The sequence below is a fragment of the Falco biarmicus genome, chromosome 10 (assembly GCF_023638135.1).
Source record: "Falco biarmicus isolate bFalBia1 chromosome 10, bFalBia1.pri, whole genome shotgun sequence".
In the NCBI taxonomy this organism is placed as follows: domain Eukaryota; kingdom Metazoa; phylum Chordata; class Aves; order Falconiformes; family Falconidae; genus Falco; species Falco biarmicus.
Genome location: NC_079297.1, coordinates 28,079,514 through 28,099,096, shown reverse-complemented (window position 1 = coordinate 28,099,096; position 19,583 = coordinate 28,079,514). Strand labels below are relative to the sequence as shown.

Below are 19,583 nucleotides of genomic sequence, written 5' to 3'. Positions count from 1 at the left end.
TCACATGTCATGACTGATTGTGTCCCTTGAGACAAATATTTGGGGTTTTAAGAGAGTAATTGAATTGTAAGGTGAAAGAAGGGAATGCCAGTTGTGCTCCAACTCAAAAATATCCTTATTATAATGAAAACTTCAACCTGTTTGTTCTATAAAGAGTGAGTAACCAGATGGCACATCCCTTTTGCTGGATTTACTAATCTCTTCAAAATAATAATTGAAATGGGGAGATTTCCAAACTTGATAATCAGGGTTTATAACTAACACAGCAAGTTTGTCTTGGATATATCAGATAGCATTGCTAACTTGTTTATTATAATGAAAATACATTCCTGTGAAGGTCATAAAACTTGAAGCTAGAAGTTGACTGCCATGTTTATAGGAAGTTTAGTGAATGAAAGGTGATGAGTTTTCTCAAAAAGACATTTAGCTTCTATTTTTTTATTTGTTGGGGTTTTTTTGCTTTCGTTTGTTTGGGTTTTTTTTTAATCCAAACACACAGTGCTTTGATAGCAGAATCCAGAAGCTACTGAGCTGTTGGGGCTATTAAGGCCCATGTATTCTACTGTTTTTTTTAAGTGGCACCTACTTGTGTTTGGCATACTTGGAAGACAAGCTGTTTATTTTGATATCTATGCTTCTTTGCTTTTGCTTTTCAGAACAAGGCACCTAAAGCCTTGCACTGGATTTACATTGTAAATTTATTTTTAACAATTTTAATAAGTAACTTTTACAGAGTTATTTTTAAGTAGTAGAAAATATGGAACTAATGGGGAATGAGTGGTAAGGGAGACGTGTTTGAGACGAGGGGGGAGCAGCAAATCACCTATGAACATGCAGTGAAACCACAGTTGTTTAACACTGTCAATGCATTCGTTTCCCTAAGGAATTTTAGAGGAGGGGATGGGGAGAAGCTTGGGTGATGACAGGACACACAGCAAACAGGGTTCTTTGAAAACAAAACGAAGTATTTGACTCTTTGAGTTGTGTTTTAAACTGAGATTGGGCCAAATTGCGTCAGCAAAAGCAAATGTTTGGCATGTGATTTGGTAATTAAATCACTTTATTTTTATTATCCTATAGACATTTCCACAAACATTTTTCAGCTTTATCAGTCATGAAAAGCAATGAAGCCTGGCCACAGTAACGTAATCAGACAGCCTAAATAAGACTGTTTTAGGCACTTGGGAATTTAACATTTTTTGGCTTGCAATATAACAGTAGTTTTACATCTGTGCTTTAACAGCCTTGTGCTGTTTTTCTGTGCCTTGCTTAATGGCTTTGCAAGTAGACAGAAGGGAACTGTCCCACCCTGACCTGTTTTCCTAGATATTTCATACAGACTCCCACAGGGAGTGGTACCCAGTTACTTTCACAAAAAACACTACTATTGTCACCACAAGTGGCTTAATGAAGCTTGAATGAAACAAAAGTTTACGACAGGGCGTGTTCCAGTAACTGGTTTTGTAGTGCTTCTGGGTTTGGCTGTGTGAAGCAGCTGGGTGGTGGTGTGTCGGTCTGGCAGCCCACCGGTGGGTGTGGGGTGCTCCTGTGTGGGCCTCTATGCAGCCCGTGCCCCTGGTCTACTGGGGTCCAGCACCTCTCCTGGCTTCAGAGAGACCCCAGCGATGCCAGATGTGGTTGTTAGGTGTTTGTTGTTAGCTACATTTCCAGCTTGGCTCTGGTAATGTTTGTGTACTGATAAGTGAGGAAATACATAACTTTTGCTATGAAGAAGTGATTAAACGCTTGGCTGCTAAAAAGCAGATTTCAGACAATAAGGCAATTTCCTGTCTCCTACAGTTCAGGTCTTTCCCAAGGTTCCCATGTCTGTCTTGAGAATGGGTTTGGGGGATGTGATTGCTCTCTTTCCTCTTTCTGTGAACAAATCTAATTCCACGTTTTTTTCTGGTTTAGGCATCTGTGCAGGTAGCTCTTAATATCCTTTTGGTAGTTCTAAGAGATACTGTATAAGAAGGGAAAATGCAAAATATTTTAGTAGAAGTTGCTTTTCTTAAGCAAACAACATATTTTCCATTTAATTTTCTTTCTAAAAAGCCTTAACAGTGATGGAGTTTGTAGTGAAAAAACAGTGTAACTGGGATCTGTTGTAAAGACAAAGCAGGAATTCTCTTTTCATGCCCTTGAAATTGGGTTAATTTGCTTTACTTTCTCTGCTACAGTGTTTAAAGGTGGATTATTTTGTGTCAGTTGGTCCTCAAAATTCCCACATTCCCTAATATGTCTACATTTACAAAAAATCTGTTTCTTCCGTCTTAGACACCTGTTTGCCATTTCAGGTCTCTAGGATATTTGCGTCTTGAGCTGTCTGATGAAAAATGCTTCTTGAAGAAAAATCTCAGTTTATACCATAATGTGACATTGTTACAGTTTTCTAATTCTTCAGTCTTTTAGCCTTTTCCTCAAGTCAGGGAATGTTGGTGAATTTAAGCTGTTTTTTGAAACAATGCCTGATGAGGGGGTCACGATGAGACCTAAGTATTTCTGTGGCGAAAAAGCTTTTGCAAGTACAGCTGTTGTCCTGGAAGCTGGTCACGTTTTGCTTCAAATATTCCAGGACTGTAAGAGTTTGGCAGGAACCTGAATGTGCCTTGGTTTTGTTCTGGGACCTGGGTGATGGCAGAGAGGACAGGCATTACTCAGCTAACAGAAGAAGAGTTACACTTCACGTCTCATGTATTTCTAACGTGAACCTTCTGTAGAGCTGTGAGACTTATGCTAAACCACTTGGGAGATGAAGGATGAAGTGGGGTAGCGGTGATGACTGAGAATGCTACAGCCAGGTACAGGTCCTCCTTTAAAAGAAATTGGCCCAGAGTGTCTGAGGGAAGCAGAAGCTGCAATTCAGCCTTGACCTTCTTAGAGCCCTTGCTTTAATGAGCAAACTTGCGATTATGGATCACATTAAATTATGTCACCTGGGCAGCTGAAGAACTCTACTTACAGTGATCCTAACAATAGTTTGCTGCCAGACTGAAGAAATGCATTAAGTGAGATTTCAGTGATACCTGTTGTAGACTGGTATTTGTCATGCTTATTAAAAATCTGGGAGCTGTATTGAGGAGGTGCAGGTGTAACCAAACTGGAATAAGCTGCAAGTGCTTTGAAACACAGGACTAGAATAAAAAAAAATAATAATATATATATCTTGAAAAGTGGAAAAAATGGTCTGAGATCAAGAGGATAAAATGTTCAAAAGCTACTAAAAATTATGACCCTTCTAATGGAGCGCAACACCCAGAGAAAATTGGGAATATGCTGTGGAAAATGATCTGGTGCTTATAATGGACCACACGCCAAGACTGAGTCCACTGGGTGTAGTGCTGATGCAAGGGGACCTGATCCTGGGAGCCTGTCTAAGGAGGCCTGGGGTGTGTTGGTGACTGGAGTGGTTTCCTTTTCATCTAGTTGGTGCAGGCAAAACCCCAGCTAAAATATTTTGCCCAGCTTGAAGCAGGTGTTAGAGACAAGAGGCAGATAAGCCAGAGCAAGTCCAGAGCAGAGCAGCAAGAATGGTCAGAGCTTTAGAGAATGTGACCTGTAGGAGAGGGTTAAATACCTTCACCTAATCTGTGTTAAAGACCCAAAGAGGCACACTGCATGGTTACTTGGAGAACAACCAGAACTGTTATTCACTTCACCTTTTCTCTCTAATAGTCTGGCTAATACTGCTAGATCAGATTCTGATTAGTTTCTCAAAGGTTGCATTTTGCCTTGGACGTTTGCTGATCCTATTTCAGCCTTGAAGAACAGCTTGTGTTTCCCAGGGTCATGCTGTTTCTGCTTAAGAAACCAGCTCAGAGATACTGCCTTGCTTCTCTTGCATCACTCTGGATTTGTTCGTTTGACTAAGATAGTAACTTGGAAGGAACCGTGTGGTTGTGTCACACTGAATTAGTCTTGTGTTGCTTACTTCCACTGCCCCTTTGAATGAGTCACAAGAGTGGCTTTAAAATGACCTGTGCAACAGCGAATGCTCCTTTCTAAGTGGTGTCCACCTCCCCATCTCTGCCATCCTTGCTGGATTTACAGTTCAGATAAAACAACTGCCCCAGGGTGAATTGCAACTCAGATTATAAAACATTGCAAGAGATGGCAGTGAGCTTCCTGCCAAGGACTACACGCCCAGATCATTAATAACAAGTTATGCTGATCAGCAAGTGCTCGGTGGCAGGCAAAGGCATTTCTCTCAGATTCCTACCCCCACCTCCCACCCACCCCCTTTTTCTCTAGTTTGTTTGGTTTTTATCGAGGTAGGAAATAATTGCGCATAGGGTAGGAAGGCTTTCCTGAGAGGTGAGGGCTGTTGGGACTGGTGGGTCAGCTTGCTGCCCACCTGGCTGGCCACAGGGCTGCAAGGGCTGGGCTGGCTGCTCTATCTCCTGCTTGGCCGTGGGCACCTGGAGTAGGAAGCTCGCTGCCTGTCAGCTCAGATACAGCCCTGACAGTGGCAGAACAAGCACAGCCAGTGCTGTTGAGGCAGGTGCCTACATCTGAATTTCACCCTGGCTGGAATGTGAAAACAGAGCCATTAATACATGGCCATGTAAATAAACACTGATCTTCTATGTATGTTTATCTCCCTTCTGTTGCGTTGGATGTTGGTGTAAAATAGACTTTTACACTTCGTGATGTGTAATTTGCTGCCAAAACTTATTTTTTCAACTGTCTGCCTGTCTCTTTGAAGCATGCTCCTTTTCATTTTTTTCTCACCTTTTTTATCTTTACTTTTATTTTCCCAGACTCTTTCCTTCAGTAATAACTGCTATTATGTACCTTCTTTGTTTTCAACCAAAAAGATTTTGGAAGTAAGAACTAGAGGTGCTGAAATCTAATTTTTGCTGTGCAATATGCTGCCAGTAGCTTGGTTTGTTGGTTCTTTAAGAGTGCTGTTAACTTTCCCTGCTACCAGAAACCTTTTTAAAACATGGTATGCTAAAGATACATTTTCTAATTTTAGTTGTTTGAACTGTTCAGGTCTATTTTGCTTGTTGACACCACTGGATGCCATATTGCTATGGGATGCAGGCTGGCCAATTCATAGTGTTTTCAAATGGTGAATAAAAATGTAAAAAGTAGAAGCATTGTCTACCCATGGTAAACTGGTATGTGTGAATGACCAGTTAAATAAATTGGGGAAAAAAATAGGTTATCATGCTTTGGAGCTAAATTTGGCTTTACTAGTTAAGTGGTTGTGAATGCTAGCAATGGAAAGTGCAGTGGCTTTGAAGATTACTTGATGAACTGGAGGGAAATAGATCCCAGGAGCCCAGAATTGCTGCCACCTTATACAGAATCGCATTTTGAGCTCAGCTATAGCTGCCATAAAATACTGCACAGTCATTCTACTTAGGAAAGTTAGAAATGGTGGGATTAAATGTTTCAGCTCTTCAAAAATGAACAAAAAATCTGGATTCTGACTCAGACCTCGTGGCTAGTTCTGTATCAGCTCATTTACGCAGTAGTGGCTTCAAAAAGCCAAGTCTTCGTTGGGTGTTGGTTAATAATTCACCTAATATAAAAATATATTTTAGAATGTATTTTAAAATATTCTGTGAAATGACCTTGAAATAGCTTGACTCACCACTTACTTTAAAAAGCCAGTTTCTAAGTGGAAGCTTACCTGACTTATTAGATAGTTGTAATTGTCGGGTTTTAGCTAAAAAAATTGGCTTCAGTGTAGTATTTAATCTCTGTAGACAGGCCAGGCTGTAGCAACAGTGCTATTTGTCGGGGTTTTTTAAACCATACTACCAACTTCTTTGTGTAGCACAGCCATGGTTGTTGGCCAACTTGCCCGCATGCCTTGAATGCCATAAAGCATGAGAATTCTCTTCCTCTGTGTCTGTAGACTAGTCCTCTACTGGCTGGTCGCTGTGTAACCCTAAAACCATGTAAAGAATTAACTATTTTCTTGCAATTGCAATCTCATGAGTGTCACTAATCACAAGACTCACGGCTTAGTCTTTGCTGTGCTCGGAGGTGAGGCTCTTAGTGCCTTTGTTTCTTCATCTCTGTTCACCGGTTCTCTGTTTCTGGATGAATTATTTTGCTTCATGCATGCTTTTTTTAAGGTTTTTTGTTGGTTGTTTTTTTTCCTAAGTTTTAAAGGATAGCCTTAAAGCGTTATCTCAGTATGACAGGCATAAGTCTACAAAAAACAGACAAGGTACTTAAATGCTGCCAACCATATTCATGACCGGGATAGTCAGGCAACATTCTTTCTGCAAGGTTTATCTTGTTTTCTTTTTGATTGTTCGAGCAACTGGCCAAAAAAGAAAGAAAAGAAAGCAAACTCTTCTGGGTTTTGGGTGTGGGTTCTTTTTACCCCTGTTATGATTACAGTGAAAGACAGGTAAAAAACCAGCAAATATGCTCTTAATTCCAAAGGATGTTTGAGGAGATTATTTGAGGAGAGTTTTGGATTAAAGGGCTTGCCTTTATTTTTTCTGGTGGACAATCTGTTTGTTAAAAATATTACATTTCTTGTTCAGATGATGTGCATTTTTTCTTCAGATAATTGTAACTGGTGCAGGGATACAGAAGGTTTCTAGAGATACTTTTCTGTATATGTCTATTATGTCTAAAAATTGCAATTTAAAAAAAAATATTTTTGTATGTTATTATAAAAGCTCTGAGATCAGGTCAACATATTTAAATATGACCAGTGCCACCTGAGAGAGCTCTTCAGAAAAGTTCCAAAGTCCTGACAGCTTTGGTGTATCAACAAAGGAACTCTTGACCTTCTAGAGCACTGAATGCATACAGCCTCTCTTTGATGTGTTGCATAGCAGACTATAAATTTCAGATGACTTTCATACCATTGTTTTAATTTCAAACTATGGAAAGGTTTTTATACGCAAATCTAATATTAGTACATATATCCAGGAGACAGAGAGGATGGATGGACAAGTGTGTCCAAATTCATCCAGGAAGAATGAAGGCACGTGTTTTTTTCCATGCAGAAGCTTATCTTCCAAAAGAGAGAAAAAAATCCCAGTAAAGATGAGCCAGATGAATGCAATAAATGTACTAATGTTTCACTTTTGGCATTTTGACCTAATAAAACAGGAGGGCAATAAAGATAGACCTTCTGATCTCTGGATTGTGCTGCGTCCAGCTGTGAGTGCAGCAACTGCAGAGTGCAGTGCTGGGGTAAGAGCTCTGTCCAAAATCAGCCTAGATTAGGTAGCCTCAAATCCATGTTTACAGTCTTTTAAGAAGAAAAATAGCAACATCTCTGTTTTTGCCAGTTGCTGATATGGGCGCTTTTGGCAGGAGATGGCAAAACTGCACATTTCTGAGGTGCTCAGCTGGGTGTAGAAAGGGTGAAATATTGGTGGGATTGAAAGCAGAAGTGGACTTGGATTGCGCTTCCTGCTCCGGGACAGGGTTTTGTGGCTGTGGTTGGTGGGCAGTGAGGGGTGCATGAGCCTTGCTGTTCCCAGCTGCCTTTGAACTTCCCCAACAGTGATATTTGTGGTGTTCACGCTCCATAAATGTCCCTTCAGCATGATCCAGCTAGCCTTAATAATATTGTAAGGTAAATTTTGGAACTATCTGTAGTGCATTTAAATAGTGTTCACATAATGCTCTGGAGAGTTAGGACCTCTCATTAGAATACATTTGACTGAATATTGTGTTTGTCAAATGAAACATATTTAACCTCTCTAATTTTATAAGGAGTTCATAAAGCATAGTATAATAGAGGAAAATATGTTTTAAAGATTACTTAGTTTTTGTAGGGAAAGTTTAATTAGCTTACATAACTTCTCCTCCCCCTTCCTTTGATGGAAGAATTAATTTTCTTTTTTCCTTTTAATGTTTGCTTATAGTATAGATCTGTTAATCACAGAAATTTTGGGCATGTGTTTAGATATCTGACCTCTTTGTAAAAATGAAGAAAAGAATTCTTAGTTTAGGTTGGCATTGTCCCTTTTCTATATATGTATGTAGTCAAATGGACACCTTCCAAATGACTGTCATGTTTAGCTGCTGTTATCACTTTTCTTGGCAGGGTCATCTTGTATTGCCTTTTAGTAAAACTAGTTGTATAGGTATGGCAGCGTTCAACAAGTCAGGCAACAGGCAACGAGTACAAGCATCTTGTGCAATGCAGGGCATGTTACAGTCAAGAGAGTGCTATACTCGTGTAGCTCTAATGTGCCTGGTAACTGAGTTATTTTATAGTGACACATCCTTCTTGGTGCCAGTGGCTGAGCTGGTTTGTAGAAAAGGAGATGACAAGCACTTTGTACAGGGGTCTTCACCTGGAGAAGCAACAAGTGCCTGAAAGGGTTGTTGAGTTGAGTGGAGCAACCATATATTGAAGTGCTGTGGTAGACCAGGACTCTAGCAAGACTGGTCTCACATCCCACATTGACAAACCTTGTCATGCCTATTGTGAGCTTAACCTTTTTTTTTTCTTTTCCATAATATTTTTTTTAAATAAAGCTTTAGCTCTTGCCATTTTTGATGTTGTCTGAAGTGGCATATAGAATTTTATTTTTCGGTGACTTCAATTATAATGTTTCAAACTTATATAAAAACTATATTGGCTATTCGGTGGATTCGGGGTACGTTTGACTGCACTGTTGTATCCACCAGCTGTCAATGAATTTGTGATAAAATCTGAGACTACAAATGGGAGATGAACTGTAAGTTGTAAGTCAGGAATGTCCTACTGAGCAGTCCTATTCTTGCCAGATGCGTTTTCAGGTCTAGTAGAGGGGATGAAGTGAAAAACATTGTGGTGGAGAGTGCTTCCTGCTGCAGCTTCTGGTAGCCGTCTGCCTTAGATGCTTATGCAGCTGTTTCTCTTTAGAGCCTTTCCAGAGAAACAGTTATTGCTGATCCGGAAAATGTATTGTTTCATTACATTTCGTGCCTGTCTCATGTTACATCACATCTAGCTCTGTCACGAATAAACACTTGGAATATTTATCCCAAATCCATGTAGGATGTAATTCTGTGGAGTTAGTCTAATGAATCCTTGGTGCTTCCCTGTCACTTTGGATGTTGCACAAAGGCCAGGGCTGGTGTGAAGTCCCAGATCTGGTGGCAGTGGAAATGAATGCAGCTGAGGCTCAGAGCAAATGATGGAAGAGGGTTTGCCATGGAAATGCAAAGCACTCTGTCGCTCTGTGTCAAGCAGGCTGTCTGGGCACGGGCAGAGCCTCCTGTCACTGCATGGGGAGGCCCACAGCATGTGGGGAAAGCCACCTTTCAGTGGATGTTTCTAGCAGTATGATCCATTCCTATAGGTTTTAGTTTCCAGTTGGTGATTTGGGTAAATATTGCATATAAAGCTAAAAGAAGCTAGGTAATTTAGGCAGTTGGTTTTCACTATTTTTTTTCACTAGTATATGTGCACATTTCCACTGAAGAATAGAAGTGGTACTTCTGACTTGGTGTGCCAAAGGACAACAAAGTGTGTCTCTGTGTCTATCCAGTTACTGTTGAGCTGGAGTCTAAAATTAATCTCCTGTCTTTCACCTTGGGAACAACTGAAAGGCAGAGAGAGATGAGAAAATATTGAATTCCTGGATTGAGTGTAGCTTCTTTCTTCATCCCAAGAACTTATGGGGCGTGGATCATAATTGAACACACTTTTATGTTCCCAGACTAATTTAATGGTTGTGTACCTTGGGCAGGAGAACAAGGGATTTAGAGTTGGACAATACAGTGTAATGCACTGAGCTACAACAGGATTTGTCTATTATTAACTGTGCAAAGAGATGCTGTTTAGTTGCATCCCCCACCCACATGTTACTACCAACTGGTAGATTCCTTGACTGTGAGCATGTAAAAGCTGAGAGCTAACATTTTTTTTTTTTACATTCTTCAAATCAATGTGTAGATTCTGCCTTTCGGTTGTTGAAGTGGATGAGATTTTTCTGACTAGGTCATTGTGGAATGTTTTTTTGTTAAAGATAGTGCTGGTATTCTTGCTCTCTCCCTCCTTTCTCTTAAAACCTCAGTTGTTTCTGTAAGCTTACGGTACTGCATGAAAACCAATGGAGGCGTTCTGCAAATTCTCAGCTGTTAAACTGCATATGGTTTTTCCAGAATGGGATATAGGTGCCTGGATTCACAGGCTGCCGATTTAATAGTGGGGGGTGGGAGGGGTTGCAAGAGGCCTCTATGTCACGTCCCCCTCTCCCTTTCCTCCCCTACTATTTTTTAAGTCATATGTTTGTACATTATATACTGGAGATCATACTGAAAACCTGTGCCTGGCACAAAAGTTTTTCTGCTTTTAGAGAGGTTACTTGTGCTGCCATTTAGCTCAGCACTAAGTGCTCTTATTCAGCATAAAAACATTTTCTGGAGATTTTCAAGGCACTGCTGTTCTTAAATGCACTGATAGAAAGTGGCATCTCTTACAGTCAGATCGACCTTTGAGTGAATCAAGCTTATGAGACTTACCAAATGCTGCGTATGTTTATATTATTACAAGTGAAACTTTCTGATATCTTTTAATTGTACCGGGAAAAAAAACACATGAAGGTTCTGCTCTATTTCAGTCTGAAGATAAATAATGCAGTGAGTAGTGTCCTTGATTATAGTGTGGCACAAGATTTATACAGAAACAAGTAATTATCTTTTAGGAAAAAGTACAGTACTTTTTAACAATGCCGTAGGAATGTAGTATTTGCTCAGCAGCTGAAGTAGACAACTTTTATAAAATATGCATGGGCTTATTAATGTTTTATTCTGAAGTACAAAAATTTCCATGCTTTACTTAATATTTATAATTTTAAACTGAAATAATCCTAAGTTTGTCACTAGGCAACTATTACTGGCCTGTAAACTGGCATTAGCCCTCTTCAATGGGAATTCTGTAAGTGGTATTCTAAAAATGCTCTTGCAGAAGTTCAGTTCAAACCAGCGTAAATTATGATAATTTACATCATAAGTGTGAAATTTTCATTGTTGCCTTTATTGTAATCAGTAATTAATATCATTCATATCCACAGTATTTGTAGGAAGAATAGGTGAATGTAGCTCACATAAAATTCTGAAGAAAAGTACTTATGGTGACTGTTGCTTGTAGGAGTTTGTCTTAATGAGCAGTCTCTTCAGTGCTGCTGGTTACTGTGTAGCTGGAGTTTGGTGCAAGAAATTTGATGTATGTAACCCTACATGGTCCTGTTGCTGACAAGGTGATGAGTGCAGGCGTGCCCATGTGGGTCAAGCCGCTGTCTGGGTGTGTGCAGCATGATCGTGGTGCCCAGCTTTGCCCTCCTTGGCTGCGGGACTCGAGGGCACAGCACTGGGCTGCGGTGAGGGACAGGGACGGGGAGCAGCCCGGTCGGAGTCCTTGTCACAACTCCCTTTCTCAGTGTGTGCATTCCCTCTTCCTAGGGGATTTGTGCTCAAGATCTTAAACATCTGTAAGGTTTTTGGATGGAATATATCCAAAGATAAGTTATTTTCATAAAGGATAAAGGCGGAAACTTAGCATTTTAAAACCATGTGCTTTAATCTGCCGCATGAATGCAAAACTGTTGTTTTCTCCATCCTCATTTATTCTTTCTGTACTTCTGCTTGCTCCTGTCTTGTAACACAGGTGCTGTTCTTGGGGAGTGTATTAAATTTAATGAAGCTTCTCATTTGACAGGAACTATTTACATACATCTGCAGGCAGAAAATCAGCCCTTTATACTATGAGGTTTTGACTAAGAAAATTGCCTTCTCTCATTATGGCTATCTTGCACTGATGTGGTATACTGTCAGTAGTAAAACATCCAATGTGGTACTGTAATATCCAGTGGGATACTGATTTTCAGGCAGATCACAGAAGTCTAGTCATGATCTTATTCTTGGATAAGCTGCCCTGTAATCTATACAAGTCCTTCTCCCTTCATTTCCAGCCTGAACAAGAAATGCAAAAGCTCCTTGACAGTCCTCTTCAGCAACTGTTACTTTGAATAATTTGCGGAAGATGCTTTGAAAAGTCAAGTTACCCTTTACCTTTTTAGGAGATGATTTGGCATCATTAAAAGGCAGTTGAGCTGTGAATGGCCATGTGGATGTCAAGAGCTCTTGGCATTTGTCCAGCCCTGTTTGTTACATTTCAGGATGTTGGAGACTTCCCTACCTACTGTCAGTTGTTGTGATCGCTGTTAAATTGCAAGGAATTAATTTCAGAAGCAGGCCCTGATGAGCCAGGTAGCAGGAGGTGAAAACAGAAAGCCATTCAAGGTTTGTTCTAGGCTGACTGACTACAAGAAGGTTTTTCCTGTGACTTTGCAAGTAGAGAGCTGGGGAGGAAGGGCAGGAACAAGACAGTGGTATGCTTGCTTCACTTACTTAATAAAGGTAGGAACACAAACACAGTAAGAATGGCCTTTGCAAGGGTTTTGTGCTGGTTTTGACCCCAAAAGTTTCAAAAAAGCTGACAAAGTGTCAAAAGTAAGCTCTACACCAGCAGGAAGTGTCCTTATTAAATCAAAGAACAAATAGCTCTGAGACGTAGATAAGGGTGTTTATGGACAGTAAGCGTGTATGATGACAAATATACAACCATTTTCAGTGTCTCTGGGCAATTAGGAAGATATTTTGTCAGTGGTGGTAGGAGGAGGGGAAAGGGAATAATCCTCCTTAGAATGGTAACATACTGTGTTGCAGAGCACCAGGAGGAACTAACAGCATTTTCTGTGTGGGTTTTATTACTTGGCAGGATCTACTATGACTAATCTCAAAAGACTGCTTTTTTTAAAAAAAAGTTGCCTGTATTTATATACATTACAGTTTGTTAGCCAAAAAAAACAACCTCACCTTATCAAACCATGTATGGTCTTTATTTGTAAAATATTTCTGCTTGCTAAACGTTGCTGGAAAACTGTGTAGCTGTGAAGGCAGTCACATAGTTGTCAGAGCTCAGAGCTCCCATGTTAATCACAACAACCATGTGTAAGGAAAGAGCTGACCCAGACTCCACCAGTGATCCTCTTCAGTCAGGATAACATCTGCACTCCATTTTCTTCTTTTATATAATTACATCTGTTGAGGTTTTCTTAATACTTAGCATGCAGAGAGGAGAGTTCTTCTCAAATTATGAATTAAATATGTTCTTTTAAGAGGAATAAAGCCAAGTGGCTAATGCAACAGCCTAACTTTAACTTATTTAAGATCTCTGGTGAACAGAACACTTGCCTAAAGCAAAAGCACCTCACAGGAACTTTTCTTTCAGTGGGATTTCTTGGAATTATTTATTCAATTAAAAAATTTTTTTTGCACTTTTACAGTTGGGTCGGACAAAAAAGTCATGGGCAAAAGTCAGCACCAGATAATTTTTGCTTAAGTTGTTAAATTTGTAAACAAATGACGAACAAACCAGAATAAATGACTCTATTTTATGAAATTGAAATGTAATGGGAACCAGACTCGTATCCAACGAGCCTCCAGATAGAGTCCGTTCTTGCTTTGAAACTGTAATCACTGTCTGGCTATGTGTGCGGGACGCACAGGAGCATGTCTGGTGTGTGAGATAATGGGTTTGGATTTGCAACGCGGCGCAGCTCAGCCTGGCAGCTCTCCCCTCGGCTCAGGCCACCTCGTTTCTCCCTGCCCCAGCCCGGTGCTTGAACCGATGGCATAGAGTTTGTGAATCTGTGTGGGGTTTTGGGGTCTCGGGGCCATGGGGGGTGCCTGGGGGAGGTGCAGAACAGCAATGTTGTCCAGCTATAAGACTGTTTCTAATTAGTTTTTAGTAAGCAGTCAGGAAAACATAAGCATTAGATATGTTTAGGTTTTAATGAGTTTGCTTCCTGGAAATCCTTTGCTCATTAGTCTGTGAAAACTTACAGCTGTCAACTAAAATTTGGGGGAGAATTCTCTGTAATAATTTCTGAAGCCATTCCCCTGAGGATACCCAAATTTAAATGTGATTGACCTGAAGGCGAGAATGTTGATCACTGGGTGACATGGAATAGGAAAGCTAAGTTCCCTGGCTCTGGTGAAGCCCGACAGGCCTGTTGACTGCTCTTGACATGCCCAGCTTTACAGCAGTAGGTAAACTAGGCTGCTATATTCAGGAAAAGCCCTTGCCTGAGAGAGAGAATAGCTAATACTGTAAAGCTACTGGCTTGTCATAGATTTGTCTAACACTGTGCACCGATTTCCCCTTTAAAACAAAAAAAAGCCTACACCAAGACCACTTACTTCCTTTCCCTTCCCTTTTATGTAGCTGTAATCCTGCTTACTGCGAGTGCTTTTGAAACACAAAGTGTGAATTAGGTACAAGGAGATGCTCAAAAGTGTTTGGCTTTTTGCTGTTTCTTCTATTACAGCTTTTTGTCAGATGCTTTTATGTCTGCACGAAGCAGATGGTCCTCTTGTATAAATTGACTGAACACCACATGTGAAAAAATCTGAATGTTTATTGATTTAAGTAGATGAACACACTCTCAGTAGAGTAAGTCTGTCTGACTATCAGGTCGTACTAATAGAGTAAGTTGGAAACCGTGTGGAAGTCAAAACAAAACTCCATGTAAGACTCCTTCTTTTCTCTGCTAGTGTTTAATTATTGGAGGTGGCCCATGTGGCTTGCGGACTGCCATAGAACTTGCTTTCTTGGGAGCCAAAGTCGTTGTCGTGGAGAAGCGGGACACTTTTTCAAGAAACAATGTATTGCATCTCTGGCCTTTTACAATTCACGACCTCCGGGGACTGGGAGCAAAGAAATTTTATGGAAAATTCTGTGCAGGATCTATTGATCACATCAGTAAGTATCTCAAGGCATGGGCACTGTTCAGATAAGAGGTGTGCTGAGGTCAGAAGATTAGTGGAGACTTTATTTGGCATGCACAAGTGCATGCACACACACACACACAGATGAAGAAAAATGCTCTCATTTATCCAAAATGACAATTGAACAAATGACAGTCTTATGGAGCAGCTTTTCTCTTGGTCTGGTTTTGTTAAACAGTAAGTTTTTATTACAGAGTATGAAGGATATTGATATTGATTCTGGTATGTTGAAGGTAGACGCAACCCTTAATCTAATGAGAAAATATACAAAAATGGGCTATTTTACAGGGCAATACGCTCTAAAATTTTCCATCCTAATATGGTCAATATATTGGTAGCAGATCCTTTAAATATCATTAAGAAGGAAAACTCTAAAAAAATATTCTAAGAAACCCACTAAAATTAGTTTCATTACCTATGAGACTGTGCTGCAAGAGGAAAATGAGATGGAAGAGAACAGCATCCTGTGGTGGCTGCTACATTTGCATTTGTCACACTATGAGAAATAATACTGCATGCTTATGTTGACAACGAATATCAGTTCAGTGGCATGCCAGTAGCAGCTGTGATTACTTGCATATTAAATGCAACTTTGTTTCTTGTTGTCTACAGGTATTCGACAGCTTCAACTTATCCTCTTCAAAGTTGCACTTATACTAGGAGTTGAAATCCATGTGAATCTAGAATTCACGAAAGTCCTGGAACCTCCTGAAGACCAAGAAAACCAAAGTATTGTTTATCATAAAGTAGTTCTGTTCACAGTAACTTCTTTTCATGACAGACATTATATGAAATCATTCAGGGTAGTTGAATTTTGGTGAAAGAAATGGGAGGTTTTGCCCTTCTTACTCAGCTAGGTTTGCTACATGCAGTCGTAAGGATGATAAGTATCATTGTGACAGAGCACTGATAATTCTTAAAATACGACCCAGTCTGAGATGTTGAGGTTTTGCGCTATGCCTTCTGGCATGCGTTTGAGGCTTTGTAGGGAGTCTGGTGTGGCTTTTTGGTATCTTCTTGCAAAAACAATTTTTGATTGATAATATAAATATTGAGGATGGATTAAGCTTTCTGGGCCTCATTTTGCATTCACATTTGATATAACTCCCACTGGCACACAGAATCTTATCAGCCATCTTATGCAGGATTTTTAAACAAAATAGAGAAAGATTTGTCATTCTTTTTTTCTGTTTCTTTTTCTAAGATTAGCACTTAGGGTGTAGCAGCAGATAGAGTATTTTAAAATTTTACTGTGACTAAAATGCTGGGCTATCTCTTGAAAGGGTCATATAGTGTCAGTAGGATAAATATAGTTTTAAGTAGTTTAAGCATATCTAATTTTTATATGGACAATAAAAACATTTTCACATAACCATCTTTGTGTTAATGCAAAGATCTCATTTAGCATTGTGTTAACGCAAAGATCTAATTGAGCTTTGTGAGTATGCTTCCATTTAATTTCTGTTTAGAAGACAATTAAAAGTATTGACGATGAAATGCTATGTTTCTTCTTTTAATACGTAGCCCTTCCTTGCTGTAACTGCATATATGTACTGTCCTGATAAAGTAACTGTGGGGCTATTTCTATGAGAATGAAGTGCTTAAGTGTATTCTTGTGATATGGGTCTGAGTGGAAGCTTAGTGCATTAGGTGATCCAAATGAAGCCTTCCATTTCTTTTATTGTCAGTTTACAAGCCTGACACCCTGTAATACAGCCTGAATGTAGCTTGGACTGCAGCAGAACTTCCCTCCATCAGACCAAAGCAGAATTCAGCTCTTTGAATGAGAAACGGACCATTTATCTTATTGCCCTTTCTTCAGACTCTGAAATCACATCTCCATTGTATGACTGAAGAATGAATAAATATTCTTCTTTGCGTTCTTAGAGATTGGTTGGAGGGCTGAATTTCTCCCCATGGATCACCCTTTGTCAGAGTATGAGTTTGATGTTATTATTGGTGCAGATGGCCGCAGGAACACGTTAGAAGGTAGGTGAATACCTGCTTTTATCCTTATTAATGGTCTTTAGAGTATATTGGAAGGCCTGAAAGTCAAAGGAGAACACAAAGCAATCTACCCAAGTCTGTGTGGGAACTATTTATTCTGTTATCTTCTGCTTTTGTTGTGAATTTGTAGCTCAAAATAAAGACATTTAATATAATTACTGATATACTGCAGATACACTGTGTATCTGCGTTACCTATAAAATGCATCATGATGCCGTTGGGCTTGCTTCAAGGTTAAGTAATGCTATGACGATTTAACTTTAAGGAGGCTGACAAGATACATGTCAGGAATTGCATAGTCTTTGCTATTGTGCCATAAATGTGCACTATTGTGTTTGAAATAATGACTAAAATGTGACTGCCAGGTATTTAATGAAGGCATCAGAGGTATCGCTCCTTTATAGAGGTGACTTAACTTTAGAACCAGTTACTTTTGGATACCAAAAGATAGTAAGTAACTCCAAGGTGTGGGGGAAGAGGACAGGAATGCTTCATGAACTTGAGTCACTGTGGAGAATTCAGACCACCTGAGCTCGCTCTTAGCAAGACACTAGCTAAGCTGCTCCTGTACCACGTGAACAAACGTGTTAATTATATATTCCCCTTGTAGCTTTAATTATATCTGTGTTAGTTTCAGTTCACTAAGTACACCGTTTCCTTTTTTATTATTTGCTTCATAGTTTGTCTGTTTATTCTTGTATCTGCCAGCCACAATATGCTTAAAGTTAATTCCTTATAATGTTCTATTAGAAAATTCCTCACGCTATTTTCCACCTATCTCCCATAAAAGACTTTAAATAATCAGGTATCAGCAAAGCAAAATTATTCTTACCTCAGCTGCAGACTCTACTGGGAAGTTAATGGTTATTGTCGTACCAGGATCTAAGGGAATATTTGGTGCACTGAAGATTGTTTACATACAGAAGCTGGTGTTGTTGTATTAGATCTATCCCAATGAAGTAACAAGAGCATATCAAGAAGCACAGAGACAAAAATTCATAGGTGATTTATTTCTTAGAAAATACAGGTATTCTATGAAAGATCATCTGTAATTGGCTAAAAATACTCTAAAGACCCTCTGTCCTACTTCAGAATTTACTTAAAGAGAAGGCAAAGAGGGAAAAAAAAAAGTGTGATTGCAAGATTGTGGCTTAGCGGGCTTTTTTTTGTGTAAAGAGGAAGCTAGGGTGGAGCGAGAGAGCAAGTAACTTTGCGGTCAGTCTCACTTTGGAAGTAGAAACAGTTAAGCCCTTGAATATTTTTCAACCTCTAATGTCTTTGAAGAACCTCATTAGCTGGTAGTGTCTGCACCTAAGCACTGTTATAGGGGTTTCTATTTTTCAGATCTTTCTCTGCTGCTTTTGTCTGCTGATCTCTTGCATATTTTTTTGTTTACCACCTATAGAACAAAATTCTTACTTGCTATTTAGCCTGTTAAAAATGTTTTCCTCCATTAAATTTGATCTGCTTTATTTCCAATCTGATTTTCTTCAGTCATCATTTGTCCTTAACTTCTTTCCATGCTCAACAGCCTTCCATAGTTCCCCTCCAGACTTTTTTTTTTTTTTTTTTTTAATGAGACTTCATCTTGAATGCAGTACAGCTCCAGTTTTGCAGCTGGAACTGGGGAGAAATGACTCTTTGCATTGGAGGAATGATGGAATCTGCTGATGGTTTGTTGTTTGAAATGTAATACTGAGCTGCCTTGAGCTGACCCTCCCTGAAAGTCCATCATGAAGTTTCCAGTGTTCTTAATGTTTTACTTTGCTTGACAGGTTTCAGGAGGAAGGAGTTTCGTGGAAAGCTGGCTATAGCTATCACTGCCAATTTTATAAACAGAAATACAACTGCAGAAGCCAAGGTAGAAGAAATTAGTGGTGTTGCTTTCATCTTCAATCAGAAGTTCTTCCAGGATCTTAAAGAAGAAACGGGTGGGTGCATCCTCATTTTTTTTTCCACAACCAAATATAAGAGGTAGTAGAGGAACTCTTTATGTGCTAGACCACCTTCCTATTCCTATTAACATTGATTTAAACATACTGTATAAAAACCCCAAGTGATTAAATGCTGTTGATGTCAAGAGTCTTGCAGATGGAGGTGTCCATTTATGGTACAGTGGGATTATTATTTTTTTTTTTAGCTTGGACACTGCCACATCATGACTTGTTATAATGTTTAATTTTTTCCTAACTGTAAAAATGTCTGCTATGTTGAACTAATTTAGAAGTGTTCTCAGTGCCCAGAGATTTCCCTTAAGACATGGTTTGTTTTGTTTGTATCCATTCACATACTGAACAGCTTACACTCTGTGAAAAAGGCTCTGCCCTTCTGGGAGGACTTTATTCTTGCTTTTTGATATGTAGATCTGATAAACTGAAAAGAACTAGACAGGAAATCTGCCTCAAATACTTAAAATATAAACTGTGAAATACATTTTTATGGAAAGAGGTTTCAGAATAGTTGCATCCACTGTCAGTACAAGCAATTCCGTTCTTGATTTACAGCTGAGTTTCTTTTATTTTTTTAACTTATTTTTATTATTATAATATCAACCACAACTCCTGGTTAGAGTCAATGCCAGAGCCCTAGCAACCTAAAAAGCACTTTGTTCCCTTGGTTCCCCTTTTCTACCTTGGAAGATTAAGGCTGTCCTTAACTAGCTGTTCCTTAAAAGGGTGCTAAATAATTTTAAATTATGCTGAGGCAAACTCTGGTGGGGTAATGCCAGTCTCTTCTTTTGTTTGGTTTTATAGCATATTGTCCACTAATGCTTCATCCCAGCTGGGAAAGTGAATTTGTAC

General features: G+C 39.4%; 1 protein-coding gene across 5 annotated transcripts in view; it reads left to right on the top strand.

Annotated features, from left to right (window-relative positions):
- Window positions 1-19,583, top strand: part of MICAL2 (microtubule associated monooxygenase, calponin and LIM domain containing 2) — a 132,866-nt gene that overhangs the window by 29,804 nt on the left and 83,479 nt on the right. For all 5 annotated transcript variants that reach the window (XM_056353868.1, XM_056353864.1, XM_056353866.1 and 2 more), the window contains exons 3-6: window positions 14,542-14,749; window positions 15,388-15,504; window positions 16,663-16,764; window positions 18,558-18,713. In XM_056353868.1, the coding sequence (XP_056209843.1) occupies window positions 14,542-14,749; window positions 15,388-15,504; window positions 16,663-16,764; window positions 18,558-18,713 (583 nt within the window). The remainder of the gene's footprint in view (window positions 1-14,541; window positions 14,750-15,387; window positions 15,505-16,662; window positions 16,765-18,557; window positions 18,714-19,583) is intronic.